The sequence below is a fragment of the Rhipicephalus sanguineus genome, chromosome 9 (genome assembly GCF_013339695.2).
Source record: "Rhipicephalus sanguineus isolate Rsan-2018 chromosome 9, BIME_Rsan_1.4, whole genome shotgun sequence".
Taxonomy (NCBI): Eukaryota; Metazoa; Arthropoda; class Arachnida; order Ixodida; family Ixodidae; genus Rhipicephalus; species Rhipicephalus sanguineus.
The window spans coordinates 37222218-37242973 of record NC_051184.2 but is presented as its reverse complement, the minus strand read 5'-3'; the positions used below and the strand labels follow the sequence as shown (position 1 = coordinate 37242973).

General features: G+C 46.2%; 1 protein-coding gene and 1 long non-coding RNA gene across 5 annotated transcripts in view; one reads left to right on the top strand and one right to left on the bottom strand.

Annotated features, from left to right (window-relative positions):
* Positions 1 to 12199, bottom strand: part of LOC119405000 (uncharacterized) — a 32259-nt gene extending 20060 nt beyond the window's left edge. Inside the window, exons 1-5 of one of the 4 annotated variants that reach the window (XM_049419152.1) lie at positions 12039 to 12199; positions 7016 to 7045; positions 3216 to 3316; positions 705 to 793; positions 199 to 577 (exon numbers count right to left, since the gene is read on the bottom strand). In XM_049419152.1, coding sequence (XP_049275109.1) covers positions 199 to 577; positions 705 to 793; positions 3216 to 3294 — 547 coding nt within the window. In that variant the 5' untranslated portion in view covers positions 3295 to 3316; positions 7016 to 7045; positions 12039 to 12199. Of the gene's footprint in view, positions 1 to 198; positions 578 to 704; positions 794 to 3215; positions 5127 to 7015; positions 7111 to 12038 lie in introns of those variants that run through there. The other 3 variants (XM_049419151.1, XM_049419153.1, XM_049419150.1) reach the window with 3 other exon arrangements.
* A 114-nt stretch (positions 12200 to 12313) lies between these two features.
* LOC119405001 (uncharacterized) lies at positions 12314 to 16920 on the top strand. Its single transcript, XR_005186402.2, has 4 exons — positions 12314 to 12547; positions 14066 to 14147; positions 14738 to 14852; positions 16776 to 16920. It is a non-coding gene; the product is annotated as an uncharacterized LOC119405001 (long non-coding RNA).
* Positions 16921 to 20756: the final 3836 nt, after the last annotated feature.

Here is a 20756-nt window from a genome sequence, read left to right as displayed (position 1 = left end):
AATGTTCAGTAGTTCGAATATGTGCTTTCGATTCGAGTACAGCATGGAATAAAACGCATTTCGATTCATTATTCGAAATTTTCGAATATTCGCACACCCCTAGATATGATGGTTAATATTCACTACCTGCTGTATGAAACACAACATTGTTCAATGTACACATTATGATGCAATTTACATTCTTGTGTGTATGCTTACGCTCCGTCTTTGGCGTCGTCGGTGGTGATGGCGGAGTCGTCGGTAATGATGACGGCGTCGACGGCGGTGTTGGCTTCGACGTCGACGACGGTGTTGGCTTCGACGTCGACGACGTTGTTGGCTTCGACGTCGACGACGGCGTTGGCTTCGACGTCGACGACGGTGTTGGCTTCGACGTCGCCGACGGTGATGGCTTCGACGTCGACGACGGTGATGGCTTCGACGTCGACGACGGTGTTGGCTTCGACGTCGACGGCGTTGGCTTCGGTGTTGTCGGCGCACTTGGTGGCGTCGTAGGCTTCGCCGCTGGGGTCGTTCGTGGGAATATCGGTGGTGTGGTTTTGGCCGGAGTCGTTGGCACGCTTTTGGTAGCGGTTGTCTGCACGCCCGAACAAAAACGCATACGTTGAGCTTTCTACAGTGACCGCGGTGCAGGGGGGCAACGTAGGCAAACAGCAACCCGAGAGAGCTTTCAATGAACCCTGAGAACAGTAAACCAAGCTCACCGCTGCGGTAGTCTGCGTGCCACCACCGCCGCCTTGCTTTGAGTAAATAGCCGATTTGTCGGTATTCTCCTCGTCCGATGCATCTTCACCTGAAGGAACATGCCAAGGCAAGACGTGTATCACTCGTCAAGCACAAGAGGTGCCATGCAATGTTTCACTCGTTCATTACGTGTGATCACTGAGCTTCATATACATCACCATCATCTAAATACCATCATCACCTTGATTACGCCCACTGCACGGCTAAATCCTCTCATATTTCGCCAATTAACACGGTCTTCTGCTTGCTGCGGTCATGTTATCGCCGCAGACTTCTTAATCTAATCTGGCTACCTAACTTTAAGTCTTCCCCTCGCGCGCTTACCTTCTCTTGGAATCCGGTCAGTTGCTATTAACGGAGCCCTGCAACACTTTTCCAAGCAACCATGAAATGGCTTCACTAAAGGAGTTTATTTCCTCACGAATCAACCACCGCAAAAAAATTTTACGATCCGTCCAGTACGAGCGGAGTTACAAAGATTCTTCGCACGCTGTCATTGCTTTCTCTCTTCTCTCGTCCCGACGAAAGCGCTGGACGCTAAGCAAGGAGGGTTGGCACAAGTGAAGAAGGTACGTCACGCGCGCCTCGTGACCTTGAGCTAGAGTGTACTAGAATATTCTAGTACACTCTACTTGAGCACTTTTTAACACGAAAGTGTTTTATGCCGGGGTTCACCAAGACTTCAGTGACGTATTTCCGTCACGGAAATGACGTCGAAAAAATATGCACAATCAGATGGCAAAGAAAAAGAGGCACCGTCAGCGGGCATCGAACCCACGACCGCTAAGTCCGCAACAACAGATGCCGGGCACGCTATCCACTGCGCCACGGTCACGGACTCTGGGGGCTTTACGAACGCGCCTTTTATATCTACCACTCTCCCGGTCGGCGGGGTGGTGTTGCCCTCTGGGAGTGGTAAGGTAAAGTAATTCGTCATTGCTGTGGACTCCGCGACTGGCACCTGCAACGAGTTACTCGTCCGTCCCATTCAGCGCGTTTTCAATAGAAGTTGAATTTTGTCAGTGTCTTAACACACCGCAAGGTGGCGACCTTTGCCCAAGCGTCGTAAAAGCGTCGGCCTCGCTCAGCATCAAGCTAAAACAAACCGAAAATAGCTCTGCGACGCGCGCCTGCCTCACCTGGCTGTAACACCGCGTTCCCCGCTCACGCGCTCGCCACGAGAAAAATCGCGGCCGGGCTACCGGGTCGGCACGACGCGCTTTGCGTTTCCCTCTAGTCCGGCCGTGGTGCTTAATCACATTTTAACATGCCGGGGGATGCCGAACAAGCTCTGCGTCCAATATGCGACGCTCTTCTGGCTATCACACCTCGTTCTCTGATTACGCTTTCACCGTTAACTACTACAGCTACCACAAGGGTTTGTTTATTCATTTAACATGGACGTTAGTCGTCGGGATGGAGATGTACCATCAATCATCAAAGTGGGTGCATACACGTTAAACGGCGCCATTAGCTGCCATACATAAATATACATTGTGCAAACTCTCTTATATGAATGTACAGTAAGCATTCAGTTACTTCTGTAAGGGCACGCTTTACTTTCGTGTTATTCCGATTCCTATGACTGAGGGATCAACCGTGTTTTTTTCTTTTTTTCAAACGCGCGGCGTACATTGCCCGCGCGCGCGGGCAAGTGACGGCCTCCCGCGGCGGCCGCAGTAACTCCCGAGCGCGCCATGTTCAAATCAGCCAATGGCGTGAAACTTGAGTCAATGACGCAGTGATTTTGAGTAAATAGCATCATTTGTCGAGAAAAAAGGAAGCGATTTTTAGCTGACTTTGCGAATTTATTGTAAATCCCAGGCAACGAGCTGCGCTATAATGTTTGGCTCGCGTGTTCTCGGGAGCCTCGACTACCTGTCGGCAGCGTTTTCTGACCATGCTGAAAAGTGTTGCGGCTAAATAGGCGTATTTCTTCAGAGATGCGTAGTGGATACCCCGCTACTTAGCAAAATGATTAATTATATGGCTTCTTCAGCTTACTAGGAGCGCGGTAACCCACAACAGACGAAGGAAGAACCACAGAACGCGAACCACAACTCGTGTTTTGTGGTTCTTCCTTCGTCTGTTGTGTGTTCCCGTGCTCCCAGTAAGCTGAAGAAGTATGATTTATCAACTAGCCCACCTTTCGATAATTTTGCATCATATGGCGCAGTGGCTATTTCCCTACTTCGCCAAATAGTTATGGCGTAGTAGGTACCTCGAAACTGTACCTGCAGTAATCGCCCTAAGGGAGTTTATAACGGGCTCTGCGAAGGGCGCTTCTCCAGCTTACTCTGTGTCTGTGCTGGGTGTTCTTCGCAGGCCTGGCGTTTCTCGCCGTAGAATCGCTCCTAGTGCTAATTATGCCCAGACTGAAACCTATAGACTAACACATGCTGACACACTCGTTGTACAAACAACACAACGAAGTTGCAAGCTTTGCGTTGCGATAAAGAAGGAGCCATTACCGGAAAACCAGTTGGTGGTAGCGTACACGATGCACAGCAATGCAAGCAAGGCCACCAGACAGCAGCACGCGAGGAGCATAGCGAAGAAGCGTTTCTTGTCCCTGGGAGGATTTAGAGGCAGAGGAACAAAAACAAAGAAACAAAATATTCAGCCAGAACCAGTTGAGGTTGTTGTATACGTGTATGCGACAACATATGGACGCCCTTTCTGTCCTGTCCTTACTTTTTTCCTTGATGGTACGCGTCTTTTTGGTTTTTCGGTAAACATATGGAGTCCAACACGTATTACGACACAACCTTTCCTTCAGCATACACCGAAAGCGTACACTCTGATAACGGCAAGAATATGTCGATATGTCGCTGAAGCGTGGCCTCCGAGATCAGCTTCGGCAGCAATGGCGCTCTACCGGAGCTGATCGCGGAGGCCACTGTTGAAGTAGGAGACGAATCTGAAAGATTGAAGCTGCGTGTAATATTTGTGACAACTAAGATATTGCGTTCAGAATTAATGAAGACAATCTGGCTGTTGTGACAGCGAATAGGCAACAATAATCCAGATTAGATGACGCCAGCCATAATTTAGGCAAGGCATGCCAACGTTGGCCGACATTTACGAATAGTAAGCCAGCACTACCCAACGTAAGCTCTCACTCAGCCATGTTTGGCCAATGTTAGCAAATACCAGCCGGTATTAGACGCAATTTATCCGACACTAGCCGACTTTAGCCAGTGCAGCCACGATGAATGGACATTTTTTAGTGTTTTTATGCGTCGAGCAAAAGAAGCGGCCGGTGCACTTTTCGAACAAATATGCTGTTAAAAAGTAAGCAGCGAAATTGTGAGCGGAGATAGATTAGATGACAGGAACATGGGATTGTGAAATACAAAAGGGGTGGGGCGTGTTATGATATAGGTTTTTATCTTGCCCGGTATTCCGTTATACGCAAAGGGGTTAACGGAATACCCGAGTTACCCGACGACGGCACCGACATTTTGTGACGCTTCGTGCGACCACAATTATAGTCACCGCAATTATAGACAAAGAAGACATAAGGTTGTACGCTTGTGCCTTGAGCTACCAGACACAAACATACAAACACTTTAGTAGAGTATAAATGTAACAATGATGTGTTTAAATGTTCCTTTTTTCCGGTTGCCATTCGTGAATGGAACATGTTAGCGCCTCCAAACACTAACGCCGAGCCACTGTCTAGGTTTGAGACACACATTAAAAAAATATCATAGCATTTCAAAATTGTCAGTACTATCAATTATGCAAACCAGCATTTACTTGTACCTTGTGCATGTAGTGTATGCAACGTGTATTGTTTCATTTGCCATTTTATATGTACTTGTGTTTCGTGTATACATTTTGTACTGTAGATTGCCCATGTGTAAAGTGCAAAGTTGATATCACATCTTTTTTATGTATTCCTTGATGGTTAACGTAATTTGCACATTGTGCCCACCTGCTACGGTCTCAGTAGAGACTGGTAGTAGTATTGTAAGTAAATAAATAAAATAAGTGAAAAGACAACTCTCGGTATGAGGCCGCTGCCGAGAGCTTATAGTGGCTTGGAGGTAGAATGCACCGCGTTGGCGACAGTATACTTACTTGTCCTCATCTGCACGCGAAATAAAGTACATAGCATGAATAATGAGTGCATACCGCGCATTTTGTGAGCGTTACATCGTGAACACTGGCATGTTTTGACGTCCAGACAGAAGGCTACGTTGAAAGTTTACTCCTAAAGCGCTCGCAGGGCAGGCTGTGTGCACATTCGTGAGCAATATGAAGGTGGACAACGAATTCGTGTTTAATCAGCGGTTACTTGTAATGTGCCGATATGAATGTGACGTATTAAATTGCGGTACATACCTTTCCGCTCGAGCAGTTGGAGGTGTGATCATTTTTACGCTTGTGTACGGCGTTCTGCCTTTTAAGACCTTTAAAATGTAATTTCAGCGTTCCCTCTAGTATTGCTCACAACTGTACGTGATGTACCTGAACACGACGGTCGGCATCGTTGAAACGTTGCGAAAACAAGTTGAGAAAAAAAGAAGTTCGACCTGAGGACGCGCGAGAGACGCAGTTTTAATCAGACAATCTGCCGAAATGAGCAGGCCGTGTAGCTGAGATAACTTATAGCGTTGGCTGTGTGGCCAGTGTGAAACGAACGTTACGCATTTAATTAAAGGGGCCCTGCAACACGTTTCCAAGTAGCCATCGAATGGCTTCATTAAAGGAGTTAAATGCCTCACGAATCGACCGCCGCAAAAGTTTTTAGAATCCGTCAAGGACGAGCACAGTTTTGTCGATTGGCGAGCGGAGATTTGTCGCATGCCGTAACTGCTTTCTCTCTTCTCTCGTCCCGACGAGCATGCTGCAAGCTAATCAGGGAGGAATGACACGGGATAAAGAAGTTACGTCACGCGCGTGTCATGATCTTAGGCACTCTTTCGCTTATTTTTTTTTTCTTCGAACGCGCGCCTCACTTTCAATGTGACCGCGGTAAAAAATCAGACTCGCGATGCTCAAATCAGCCAATGGCCGTGAAACTTGGGTATGTGGCGAGGCCATATATGGGTATATATCATCATTCGTGGAAAGAAGCGGGATCGATTTCTAGCTGATTTTAAGAATTAATTGTAAGTACTAAGCCGCGTGCTGCGCTATAATGTTCGGCTCCCGTGTTCTCGGAGCCTCGACCAACGGCCGACATCGTTTTCTGACCATGCTGAAAAAGGGTTGCGGGAGACTACACTAACGCCAACTTGTTCCCGTTTCATTTGGGAAGTGGCAGTTTTGTCTTCTCCATAAACGATGTATGAAGTCTCTTCTTTTAGAATTCTTTTTTTTTTCGACCACCGGTTCCACCGGCATATTACTTACCGCTGTTGGGATCCGCTGTTAAATAGGCAGAGAAAGAGCCGTCAATCCTAGTGTTGAAATTTAGAACGAGCAAGGGGACATTTCTTGCACAGTGAAAGATGGTATGCGCATATACTACAAAGCCAAGGATCGAACTGCGCACTCACGTTTCCTTTTTCTTTTTTTTTTTTTGACAAACCAGACGCACCGTGTCGATGACCGTCTTACAAAAACCCATGCCAATTACCCATGCTGAGTATGTACTTACTGGCTACTCTTGATCCCTCTAGAGAGGAACAAAAGGAAGAAACACGCGTAAGAGGGAAAAAAAAACGATAAATACCTCAAGTCGTGGTGACGAAGGTACAAAGAAAAATGACTACGTGACTGCAAGATTGAATCTCGCAATTGTGTCAGTGGCTCTATAGTTCTCTCATGAGGGTTTCGTTAACGTCAGACAAGAAGCATTGATATATAGCGGTATCGCAGTAGGTATTCTACGCATTCTTTACTTAAGAGTAACAGTAAGCCTGAGGAGAACAGCATACGAGAATTTACGCAATACTCAAGGCAACGTTCAATGTTCTTAACGTACACCGACATCGCACAGTACACAGGCCTCTAGCATTACGCCTCCATCGTAATGCGACCGCCGCGGCCGAAATCGAACCCGCGACCTTCGGGTGAGCTGCTGAGCACCGCTACCGCTTATTTAGCCCTAATTTTACGTAATCCCAGTATGTCGTATGTAAATTCTCTCTGCACCTCTAACACTACTACACGTATTTTAACACTACAAAATGCCTCGCGTTATGATAATAACGTTTTATCTCTTCCGTTTGCTCGTTGTTCTTCAGCTCTTTCTGCAGCAATAATTCACCATTTTTCAGCACTACAGCGAGTTGCCAATGCTTGGCGTGTAACTTACTCTCGGACATTACCGACGCCGACGACTCCTCTGAAATGGAAAAAAGAGTGTCATATTATACACGATATAGCTGTATGAATGTCATCAGCATCGCGACGTTTCGACCCACGCTCCGGCTGCCGTCCCTGTGTGCTTCCTACAACAAAGAAAAAGCAGCCAAAGTCTGACGCGCCCTGTTTGACGGTGCTGCAGACCTTGCTGAAAGTAGCACCTCCTATAGACCAAATCAACGGGCTCCCGAACCACTTCTCCACGTAATCATCGAGTGACCTCAGTGTCGGAGTTAGGCCTCACGAATCGATTGCCGGGAAATTTCTGGGATCCACAAGAACGAGCGAAGTTACAGAGACTTATCGCACACTTTAAGAGCTTTTTCTCGTCTCTCGTCCTGAAGAGCGCACTGGAAGCTAGAGCAGAGAGGAGTGGCACGGGGGAAACAAGTTACCTCAGTGGCACGTCATGACCTTGAGCGCACGTGACAGAAACGCGATCGTTCCCACCCGTTGTGATTCCTGCGCGCGCTAGTGTGGCTACTGTGTAATATTATTAATCTATAAAGCGCGGTGCCGGCACGTGTCGGCACCCCGTGGCGAAAAGCGCATCTCATCCAAACGCCGCTCTTGATTCATGTCAGATATCAACCAATAGCAGCGATTGTTTGTATAACGAAAAATCTGTTGTACGATGGCACTTGAGATAGTGCACGGGCCTCTGTATGAAAGTGGCAACATCGCGCTACACTCGCGAACGCTCCTTGCGCGCACAACTGCATCCAAGATTTGGCTGAACTATTCATAGCAGTACGTGTCTGCTTTCCGCTGTATTTGTTTTCTTCACCAAGCCCGAGGGGTGGTTCGTGACCCCTTTGATGCCGCAGCACTGCGTGAAGTAGATGTCCCTGTATCATCGACAGGAGGCGAATGATGGAAGGCGGCCACATTGCCCCAACGAACATGCGCAACATAGCTTGTTTGCGCGCAATCGCGATCGTGACACCATCGTTGTGACTCATGAAGACAATGCTCACTGCAGCTCTTGTTGAGCGCTGTGCGCATGAACGCGCCGGCAGTCGCTTCGCGCGCTTTCGTTCAGCAGCCCGCTCGGATCAAGTTGTCCGCGATTTCTCATGCTTTCCATAATCGCGTTATTGGCCGTCTCCCAACGCGATTTGAAAAGCACTCGTGTTTCAAGTCAAGTTGTCCTCAAGCATGCGATAAGGTGAATGCAACTGGTAGCGAAGCTTCCATAGAAGCCCATACGTTGAGAAAATGGCCGTCATCAGCTGCTCATGGGGCTTTAGCACCATCCGTGTGAGGAAGGAACACTGCCACCGGAACAAAAAATAAAGCGGATGTGACGCAATATCTGGTAATAAAGTGACGTCATTTCCTTGGCACTAGCGCGGAATTTGACCTTAAATATTTTCCTAGGCCCCTTATCGCCAAGCGCTCGCGATAAGGCGAGCCGGCGAGTCATTGGCGAGTGCGCTTCAAGTCAACGCCAACTAAACTAATATCGACTAATGACTAGACAGTGGTGTTTAAGTGTACTGGCGTTTAATTCCCCTTGATTTTACTAGGAAACTTTATTCTTGGTACTTTTATTCTGCGTCCGTGGAACCTTCCGCAGCTGGACTAAAGCGAGCAGCAACGTATCTCTCATATTTGCAGCGTTCGTTACTCGCGGGTACCTTAATGTGCACATTGCTTTGTGAGCTCCAGTTCTAACAAGAAGTGACGCCTAGTCACACCTAAATTATGACATTTCTGTTTTATTCAACGACCATGCAAAAATAATGCTATTTCATTAACTGTACACAATGAGCACCAAGTGGGATAATAAGTACGAAGAGTGCGCGGACACTACGTACGCTATGTTTTGCATTATGCTCAGATAAATAAACCTAAGATGTAACGTCTGCAGTCATACGAATTGTAGCGCGATAGATCACTTAGCGATTTTCTCACCGATAACGGGAGATATAACAGGCAATGCCTGTTGATTCATGAAAATCGAGCACACTGCCGTTGCCCCTGTGTCTTATCTAGAAGACATGGGTCGCCAGGCGAACGTATGTTGTTATTGCATCGCTGCGCAGTACATCGTTTCCGCGGGTACCGAGGAAAGCGTTCGGTGTCAAATGTTAGCCGCATCGTGCCGTTGCTAGTTGGTCAGTAATCAGGAATCCGTACAATCGACTGCCAGGAATCAGTACAATCAATCGAGTGAGACATTGCCAGGAATCAGTACAATCCACTGAGAAAAAAAAAAGGTCGCTTACGCCTTCGAGTCGTCTTAGGCAAATACAAGCAAGCAAGCAAGTAAGCAAATGCTTAAAGGGGATCACGTGTCTTTTTTTTCTCATAATTTGTCGAGGAGCACAAACTAGAGTTACTGTGTATGCTACCTTTAGGTAGTAGAGTTGCACATCTGTTTTCCAAACGCCGCTAGCAACCATGTATTGCGGAGAAGCTGACGCTCGAGCCAATTTTTGTGTTTCTCGACACTGCCACTGCAGCGAACTGAATTGATACTAGTCATCGACAGCCAGTGTTTTTCGCCGCTCTTCGGCACGCCAGACATGTTAATCGGCGATACGGTAGGCATGTAGCCTGCAAAAACGGAGTTCGATTTCATCGCGCAGCTGTGGTTGCTAGCCAGACCTATGGGCAACTCTGCTACCTAAAGGTAGCATACACAGTAACTCTAGCACAAACAAGCCTTGGACGACCCGAAGTGGGAAACAGTGAAATGGACTTCCGCTTACCCATGGTCGGCTTCCACGTTAACGCGGTGCGGCAGCGAAGGAACTTGGTGGCGCAAAAAATTGTGGGAACGAAGCGCGTAGCAGGGACTGGGGACTTCGGGGATAAAGTCAGCACAGTCAAACCATAAAACGTCCTGCCACTTGGTCTGTTCTTCTTCTTCTTCTGCTCACCTGCGGCACGTTACGCATGTGATGATGAGAATGACCTTCACCTCAATCCATGGCGCATGCCCATTAAAGGGGAATTAGAGGAAAATCAACTAGCGTGGGCACAATGCAATCATCGAATATAATTTTAAACCCTAAGGCGAAAGCCTTAGATGCCTCATGAGATCCGAATAGAGACCATTGATGGCGTCGGCGTCAAGAAGACGACGTCATCATGACGGCACAGATCGCCGAATTTTGGGACGTCATCATGATATTACTATGAAGTCACATAACATGACGTCATCACATAACACCGTCGCTTGGTCAAGGATGGTCGGATCCTTGAGGAAGTGCAACGCCACGAGACATGCAGGAAACCTTAAGATGAGGGGGAGGGGGGATAGAAAAATAACTAAAAGAAGGAGATGGATTTCGCCTTCGAGTACTCTCAGGGGATTGCATTAGTTTCAACGTGACTTTCTACCAGAGAAAGTCTAATGTAAATTGTATAATGTCAGCGTTGTAATTAGCGCAACCCATTACGGACCACAAAGAAGAGATGAGACAAGCAGCTTGTGCCTGGTTTGCGCTTATGCATTCACCATTATGTACCAAATAGGCCCTACTGAAGTCTTATTGAAATTAGAAATACATAGACTGCCAGTATGATACCTAGAAAAAGAAATTAGGTAACAACAGCGTCAACGAGTTATACAACGGCGATCACAACTCGAGTCTCCTATGGCTAACAAACAAAGAGATTTTTGCAATTCACTGACTATGTGAGTAACTAGTAGCACAATCAGCACAACGCGGAAGATGTAAAAATAAAAAGACGCACATGTGCGGTGTCATAGAAAGCACAGTCGTGCGATGCAAGACAGTTAAACATTTATTAACAAAGTCAATCAATAAAAACATTCAGATATCGCACTCTGTGTGAGGACTTAACATAACCGTTCTCGTTGAGATATGCAAACCAGTGCGACATTCCAATCCAGCAGAACTGCACCTTTCTCTCTCTGCCTCTCTCTTTACAGTAACGGTGAGCTTATTCCGAGACTGCATACAAAGCTTTTATGCTCTGATATTACGCATGGAATATGGCAATAAGTGCGGAATATTGTTCCTCTTAAAGTGTGCTTGTAAACGCTTGTGATAAGCACCTATCCAGCTAACTGAATGGATAATGCGTTGGGGCTTGGTGCCCGTGATTAGCTCCGGCAAGGCGTAGGGGTGGCGCGATATTAATCGCGCCACCTTCCACGGTTGGGATTATATGGGGACGTAGCGGCAACAATTTTGACTGAAGTATGCCCAATCTGTCACTATTTATTTATTTATTTATTTATTTATTTATTTATTTATTTATTTATTTATTTATTTATTTATTTATTTATTTATTTATTTATTTATTTGCAGCACATCGCATGGCCCGATAGAGCATTGAGTAAGGAGGTCTTACTAGAAGTTACACAAACTAAGAGCAGCAAAACTGCGTAAAACACACACACAAAAAGAGTGGTGTACAAAGCAAAGCACTTTACAAGAATGCGTCAGGGGAAGGGGGAGCTGTTTAAATATGTCAGTAACATGTAGCAAAAAATAACCTCGAAAGCATTAATATAAAAATGAAAATAGTGGAAAGGACACTAAGTTAACACTGGTGAAAAATTGCAACGCGAACACCATATGCGCATGTAACTGCGCGGAAAACCGTAACACCTCAGAAAACACAACTCACTCATATGATAAGTTTGATAGAGCACAGGTTATTCGTTTATAAATGTATAGACGCTTTAATTGACTGCCGCTATTCTAATTGGTTAGCTTCTGAGATTGTGCTCTCGGGAAGGCTATTCCATAGATGTATAGCACGTGGAAACGTCGATATGAGTTAAGTGCAACAGTATTACTGCAAGTGCATGTGAAGCTTTTAGGTTATTGTGCGATCCACGTGACGTGTGTGATGATGTTTCTAGGCCTAAAATATGGCGGTTAAACTGACACAGGTATTTATCAAGTAACGACAAGAGCGCAACGTCAGGGCGGTTGCTTAACAGCAAAATATTAACAAATAGAGCAACAATAATGAGGTATAATTACAGACATAAGACTCCAGGAAGGAGTTCCAAGCGAAATCAACAAATTTTTGAACTCCAACGGGGTACTCCGACTCGTTTCTTTCTTACAGTTCCTCGTATTTTGAGTTCGGCTATTGTTTCAGTCCAGCTGCGAGTAGCTTTTTTTTTTCGTCGATGTCTGCAAGCCATACATCAAAACAAAACTTATTGCCTGTCCCCCGACATTGTTATTTTTCGCTGCTTCCGTAACCTTGCATTGACTGTGACCAAGGTATTTTTTTCCTTTCCTTTGTTCTTTTTGTCGTCAATCGCAGCTGAACAATCGACTTATAACTCTTTTCCGCAGCGCGTATAAACACCGTTGCATACGTGGTATCTAAAGCCGTTTGTGTGAGGTCACCGGTTTTGGGGTGGTCGTGTCTAGCTTGCTGCGTTACGGTTCCGGTATTGTTATCCTAGTGATTCACTTGGACGTGGCTACAACGCGGAAGAGTTCCCGTACACGCCAATACAGTCAAGATAATCTCGCAGGTAAGTATAGTGAACCACAAAAGTCTGCGGACCGTGTGGCCTGAGGAAAACACAATTTTTTTTAGTCACTGAGACAGTGCAGTATTAGGTCGTCTACGTAGACAAACTAGGTTGAATATTCGAGAAGAATCCGCTCACGGGCTGTGTTGGTACATTTCTCGATATTTACTAAGTATGGGCAGCGCAAAGAAGAGAAGACAAAAGGGCGACACACATACAGCGCCATGTCTGTGTCGTTAATGCGTCTCCCCTTTAGCCACAGGCTGTGGAGGCCATAGTCTTTTATGCATACATTGCAACTCGATAGCTCCTGTGGTTGACTACATTTCAATGGATGGAAAAGCTTTATTCGTTGACCGGCTGATAGCCGGCCTGGGCTCAGGTCTCCCATGTCAAGATGTCTCCGCCGCTTCAAGGGCCTGCTGGAGTGCCCAGAGTTGGTCGGCGTGCTCGGAGCTGCACAGGGCGGCTTTTCACCTCGCCGAAGAACATCGGGATTAATACATTTAGCTTTAGCCTCGCATCTCCAGAGCATATGCTTAAGAGTAGCTGTGTCTGCCTGGCAGATCTAACAGATGCTGGTGTGATAGATCTCAGAATAGATTCGGTGGCATAGCAGTCGACTGGGATAAGTGTTAGTTTGGAGCTGCCTCCAGGTAATTCCTTCAGCTCTGCATAGATTGCCACGAGGTGGAGGGTTGCACCGCCGGGCCAAGCAGAACGCCTTGGTCAGTTCGTTGCATCCCGTACATTTCAAGTCTGTTTAAACTTATTCCACCGAAGCTCTCTTAAGCTAGCCTGTGCCGTAGTAGTAGCAGTAGTAGTCGGTGTCCGCACAAAACTCCTAGACGGTTCAGTGACTGAGCCGGTAGCTCACGTGATCTCGCTTTGACCAATCAGGTGTAAGCGCGCGCATTTCAACTCCAGCGGCGAATTCAAGACATCACGAGGCGTCCGCTGAAACGCCATTGGCTGAGCCGGTAGGTCACGTGATCTCTCTTTGACCAATCAGGTGTAAGCACGCGCATTCTGGTTATTTGGTTTTCAAGCACATTCAAGTGCATGGTTTTCTGGCGTTGTGTGCCGCGGTAGTGCTTTTTCTGAGGATAGTGTTATTGACTCGAATCTCAGGTAGAGGACTGCACCGTGGTGGCAGAAGTCCATACCAAGAATTGAATCTCGCGAGCATTATTTGAAGATAATGAATGCCGCAGGGTAAGCTCGGTAAAAAAAAAACAGCTTATGCGGCAGACAGACCACTGCAGTTACTTGCAGAAACTTTTTTACATGAATGGCAAACTGGCGTAAACAAAGAGAGAGAGAGAGAGACTACGTGAGATAACGCATTCCGTCACGAACTGTATTTCCGTAATTTAGTGTACGTCAGGACCCCGTATGTGTATTTTCAAAATGCACATGCCGAATAAAACAACTTTTCTGTTACCATGTGTTCTGACTAGAGCCGCACAGCTAAATCCTCCTCTTACGGTGTGATTGTACTTCTGAATCCTGACGCAGGCAAAGAATTAAAGCACAAGAGGTAGAATCATGTTTTGCGCTTACCTCGCCGCCACGTTTCTTTGGACATGGTTCTGCTCACGTAAGTTGTAACTCCCACCGCTATTTCATTTTGCATTATCTACCATTTCTTTAGCTCTCACCAGTTGCCGCTCGAGAGTATATGTAAGTGTAGAGTGACAGCCGCTTACGTAACAAAATATGATCCAGCGTAAGTGACACTCGAAGCAAGGCATTCAAATGCGTGTTTAGCTTGCTTTACACCTGTTCGCATGTACGCGCTCTTTATTTCCTAAGTATGTATGCGATTTGTTTCCTCTTTGTAACCAAAGGAAGTTTTATTACGTGGGGCAGCACAGCTTTTAACAAGTAAAATTAATGTAAAGCAACGCATAGTGTAGTTAGCCAAGCTTTTGCGTGAAGACAGATATACGTAATATCTAGAAGAAGAAAATTACACTAGACGGCCATTTCCTAACGCATGCGATCGCTTCTCAGTCGTCTGTCCAAATTATCATTTCAGCAAAACCACTTTTACTGTGTCTGTACTAAAAGAAGGGATCCATATGGGCAGTCATAATTATTATCTGGAAACGCATTGGAGCTTTCGTGCAATCAAACTCGCACAACTTGCATGTGATAACTTCGACATGGCGTTATTTTACCGTGCAGATCACTGCAAGCTGCCGCCGCCAAACAAAGGCATCGTCGAGGACGGAAAGACGTTCAATTCATCTGATCCCTGCGTTCAATACGTGTGCCTCAAGGGAGTCCTGACGACAAATATGTAAGTAGCAAGACTCCAATGAAAGTACACGACTTGCACCTCGCGTCGTAGCCATTCAAATGCGTCGCAGAGAATGAGGAACAAACGTGGAATAAGAGAGGAACATCCGTTCAACTTACTACTGTCTTCCGTCTTACGCAAGTTCCTCCTCGGAGGCGTTTCGGAAGGACTCATTTGCCACAAGACAGAGAGCTATTGGTTCCCTGTAGGATGACGAAAGCCCATTTGCGCTGGCCTTTTATGCGCACGCGTTTTACACATTGCCTAGCGATTTTAACCGTACTGCTCGGTAGAGTGACCCTATCACCGAGGCGGCCACCCAGCCATGATAACGCCGCCATGAAAGCATAACAACACGTATCTTGTGCGAAACATGCAACGCATAAACCAAATGAATTGCCGCCGCAATTTTGTTGTGTGATCAGCCAAAAAATAAATTCCTAAACATCAATGAAGCACTTCCTAAGATATAGAATGGGTAGTTGCGATGAGCAGGGTCCAGCAGGCATTACTGGCTGAAGAGTCCGATAGTTTCTGCGAATTCTAGCTACATGTGTGGCATTCGAGCCTTTAATCGTTTCATTCATCAGCTGATTTCTGTTCTTTGCAATGTTTTATGTCTTTCCTATCTCATCTAAATTGCTTATGGTATTGCTTTCATTTCACTGCACACATCTTGTTTCTTACTATGCCAAGTTTCCTCCAGACTGTGTTCATGCCCCCCCCCCCCCCCCCCGCCCTCCTCTCCTCCGTGTTTAACAAATTCCTCAAGCTTTCGCAACTTAGGAATCTCAATGTCAGCTTTTGCTTGTTTTTCAGCTTTGGCACTTCGGCAAAGTCCATCTGATTTCTTGAGTAGGTCGTCGCTATTTTCCTTATCTCCTTTCTCTCCCTCGTTCTCCCTTACCAGTTCTCTTGCTTAGACAGCAACTTAACTGCTGCTTCTAAATCAGTCTGCAGTTACAGTTTCACTCATGGTCTCTATGTCGGAGGTGGTGGCAGGAATGGTAACGCTGTAATCAAAACCTTGGGATATTGTGCTCAGACGAAGCCCAAAAAGCTCACAGGGTCCCTTATGCAATCGCGTAAGATGACTCGAAGGCAAAAGCCAACTTCTTTTAAGTGCATAGCACTTTAGGAGCTCGGCTTGTCCTCCCTCCGTAGATCTCATGTGGCGTGATCACGCTCACAATCAAGTGGTCAATACAGACTTAAAACAAGACTAGCAACGGTAGCAATGCCCAAAACAGGGTTAAAATAAACGGAAAAGGCCTAAAACAATAAAATTAACAGAAATAACCAAGAATTAATTCTAATAATTAAATTAAAATATACAAAAACGCTTCGGAAACATGCGGCTGATACATACGCCGCGCTAGAGAGGGCGCCACCGCCTTGACCGCCTCGCCAAGCGCGCGATTGCTCCTCCCACCGGCGATTCTCCGGCGCCGGTGTTACGAACTCCTGTGAGAGATCATTCATTCATAGACAGATACTAACAACAGCGCAACGGGAATCGCTGGGTGCCCGTGCTACGCACTTCCTCAGGTTTCGCTGTAGTGGAGCTGCATTTAGCGCAGGGTTTAGAACTACATCAATTGCATCACAAGAACGCCATTAGCGCTGGATCTTTTCTTCTCACTCGATGTATTGCTCCCCCCTGCGAAATCTTTCTGCACTTCACCTTGTTTTGCATTGCCTCCGTAATCGACCCACCATAACCAGGCGACGATGTCGTGCGATGACGTAATCATGTGACGTCACAAATTCTGCCGATGATTTGATGACGATTTTTCGCATCACTCGTGTTGACGCCGCCCACGCCGACGGTCATCTCTCGCTTTTGATGGGGGAATCTAAGGCATTCGCCTTTAAAAAAGTTTATTGCTTCTCACCTTTTGACGCCAACTTCTCTTTCAACAGGTGCATCGGAGCGAAAGTCGGAAAGTGCGCAATACCGAAATCAATCAAGAAGCTTCCTTATCCAGCTTGCTGCGGTCAAATGATTTGTACGGGACACTAAATAAAATGCCACAGAGCAAACTCTGCTCTGTTTCTTCTTCTCTAAGCGGCATTTTAATTGACAGTTGAAGACATAACTGCACACTTGGGAGTATCAAATACGCGCGCTTGTAATAGGGTTGATAAGTGAACCGCAGAAAGGGCGAACAGCCTATTGATGGTGGTCGTTCGAAAGTTACGCTTACTGAACCGAAAAATGACGCCTAACAAGCTGAAGTATCGTGTATAGTTCCAAGAGTGGGTTCTTCACGAAGTCACCCAAAACGCTTTTGTACAATCCAATGAGTTCCACGTGATCAAATATAGCGCTCTGACATTCGCACTTGATTCTAAATCTAATTAGTAAAGTGAAATGATGGCAAACTGATTACAGGTAGCAGTCATGAGGAGGTACACCCGTTAGCTAAAAAAGTATACGGAACGCGGAAGGGAGAGCCGAAATCGCTGTCTACGCCGTCTAGTCGCGAACCACCTGCTGTCGAGAGTGTTGCTTTGGCGGAATAGCTGCCGAGAGCATTACTCTAACGGAATTTGTCAGAGAGAGGCTCTCGACAGCAGATGGATCGCCACTACACGGTGCCGACGGCAATGGTATACATATGGGAATGGTCCATATACTTTTGCTCACGGGCGTGCATCCGCTGCTAACTGTATTTAATCACACTCTATTTAGACCTAGCGAGCTTGGAGTCCTCGGATTTCCCCCCTAAGTTTTCATAAGGAACATGTGTGTTAAGGCTTTTGAACACGCAGCAGAATAATAGTCAAGTTGTTTTACCTTTGTATGTTTTTCCAGCCATCCTTCTGGCGGCGCCCGCTTGACTTGAAGAAACGTACATTGTGCAAGCGAATAGCCGGCCATTAGAATAACCTACGGTATTTATTTCCGCGTTTGCTTTTTGTGCATACAAACAGGGACCTATTCTACTAACATAGTACCTGCCGTAGGAAAAATCGCATGCGCTTGCAGCAGGTTGGTCATTGTTATCACGTACAGCTACGGTTAACTAGAAGCGTCGACTTTTTGCAGGATATAGTGGCTTACTGACGCGGAGAACAATCGACAAAGAGGCAGCACGAAAACGCTCCGACCTTGGTCTAGCGGGTAACAGCTGTATCGAAACATTACCACAAAGGAATACCGACATTTTTCACTTCCAGTCTTTCTCAGAACCTCTGCGTCAGCTCGACAACAGAACGCTGTGAATTGCGCACACTATACTCGGATAAAACTAAAGAAAAAAGCGGCTTTTCACCGCCAAAGGACCCACCTCCAGCCAATGACGTCGCCGTGTCATCGTGACGTCGCGGCTGACCGCCTTCGCGCCGCGCTCCCAAAGGAGTCAAAAAGCGTGTTCTTCCGCGAAAATGGACCTCAACCCAAAATGGCCGCTTCCGCTGTTCGCGACAAGTTGACAACTCATCGGCGTTTTCAGTGAGACCGCGCTCTCGCAAGCTGACTTTAAACCATAAACTCTTTCACGCGTTTCCTCCTAACGGGGAAGTAAGATAAATTCAACTAAAATTTTATCTTCGCTCAATATAAAATGTTCCAGAGGAACTACTTTACGGCGCGGACGCACACATAGAAGCTTGGGTCCAAGCGCTGCTTGTAGGCGCAAAGCGGTCGCCCGCAACGTCACGATGACACGACGACGCCATTGGCTGGAGGGGAGTCCTTTGACGGCGAAAAGCCGCCTTTTTCTTGAGTTGCATCCGAGTATAGCGCGATCTTAGTTTTTCCTCTGGTGAGAAGTGAGGCACATATAGAAAGAACATAATTACCAGACTGAAGATAATAATACGAATTGTCGGTGTTTTACGTTCAAATACCACGATATGATTATGAGAGACACCGTAGTGGAGGGCTCCGGAAATTTCTACCACCGGGGGTTCTTTAACGTGACCTAAATCTAAGCACATGGGCCTACATGTAGCATTCTGCCTCCATAGAAACGTGGCCGCCGCGGCCGAGATTTGAACCCGCAACCTTCGTGTGAGCAGTCTAGCACCGTAACCGTGGCGGGTACCAGACTGACGGAAATGGAGCGCAGTATAAGAGTATTGCTGTTCTCGCAAATAACTCTGTTTTGCTGCGCGCTAACTGACGCGTCGCTGTATGGTAGGTTTTGCTGGACACCGATATGGGCTGACATATGCGCGACATGACTTATAGCAGTGTCAGAATTGAAACAAACACTAATTCCTGTTTAGTGATGGCCGCATGCAGTACGGTTGCCAAAACAGGCAGCACGGCATAATTAAATGTATAAGGTAGAAATAAAGTGGCATATATGGCATTGCTAGTAAAACTGTAAGATCATGGCAGTACTGTAAATTGATTGAAAGTCTACATAATAAAATGTCAATAGTTCAGTATACATTCCTGTTCACCAACAATAAACAGCTGTCGCTATATCGGGCGAGGCTCATCTCAATACAACTGCGAGCAAGCTATGTCAAAAGCTTCTGCTTTTTCAAGGTCAGTTAGTAAAGCAAAAAGCTATCACATCGGGTTGATGACAGCGAATTAAAATTGCATACTTGTAAATTCAGTGTGATCACCTAGAAAGAACGAACAGAACGGACTTCTTTTTCACGTCCTCTGCAGCCTTCGTAAAGCATTGTGCATAAGCGTAATGTTTGCTTCAAATAGTGCTGATGCATAATGAAGTTCGTGACGTTACAAAAGCTTTTAAAACCCGACCTAATATCGGCGAACTGATATTGCACACTACAGCATGAACGTTGATATTACTTGAACCCAGGGCTGCAGTGATTTGTTGAGATAACTTAAAGGGGCCATGACACAGCCGCCCAAAGATTTGCGCTTTTCAGTGACAACTAGAAGTAGAGGGTCCATTATGCCTATACAGATCTCAAAAGTGGGCCGTAAAAGAATATTTCAGTGCGAAACAAGCCCTAGAAGTCGCCGGCTGTAAACCCCGCCCACCGCCGGCGACCGCCATTTTGCCATGGCGCGTGTGACGTCATGTGCAGCACAGAACGAAGCCGTCGTCTTCTACCAAAGCTTCATCCGCTGCAAATCGTTCAATTTCAGTGCCAAGCTGAAGAATTGAACTTCCTGCATAATAAATGTGTCTTCAAATAACCTCATTTCGCAGTGTATACTGTTGTATAGAATCAGTTTGCTGAAGGCAAACTGATCCTATACAACAGTTTGCCTTCAGAAAACTGTTGTATATGAAATCGAACAGTTCCCCTTCATCGAACAGGGGCGCTGTTCGATATCGTCCAAACCAGGGTCGTGGAGTGGGCCACACAGGTCGCCGTCAACCTTGGGCTGACGGCCATCTCCGGAATCGTCCGCAGCCGCTTTCTGACGAAATAAAGTTTTTCCGTCCATCCATCGATGAGTCTCTCCACGTGCCCCTTCCTGCGAGCCACGTAAACAGTAGAATTTTTCTTTGCTACGGTCCCGACGTGGGAGTCGCCCGCTGCGCGCTGACGCGCGCCTTGCAGGACCCAAATAAAGCTTTTCAACCAACCAACCAACCAAATGGACATACCCGAAAACAAATTTGCACTGTATTTCTAGCGTAAGATTTCATTCTATTAATGAAAAAACGGAACATGAATAACTTCACAATAAATAGATATTTAGTTACATTTGAATTAGAAATAATTATCATAATCGGTATAAATTAACGCATTATGACATATTTTTGCAATAGAATATCGAGTGCCTTGAAATAACGTACAGACTTGACGCATTTACTGACAGTTCATCATGGGTTAAACGCTTCGCGTTTGCCAGTAAGTTTTATTATGCTTGAAATCTGCAGGACCTTCAGTTAAAATTAACAATGGCAAGTCGTGAATAAGGGGTAATTATACTGGTTTAATGCAACTTCCGAAGTG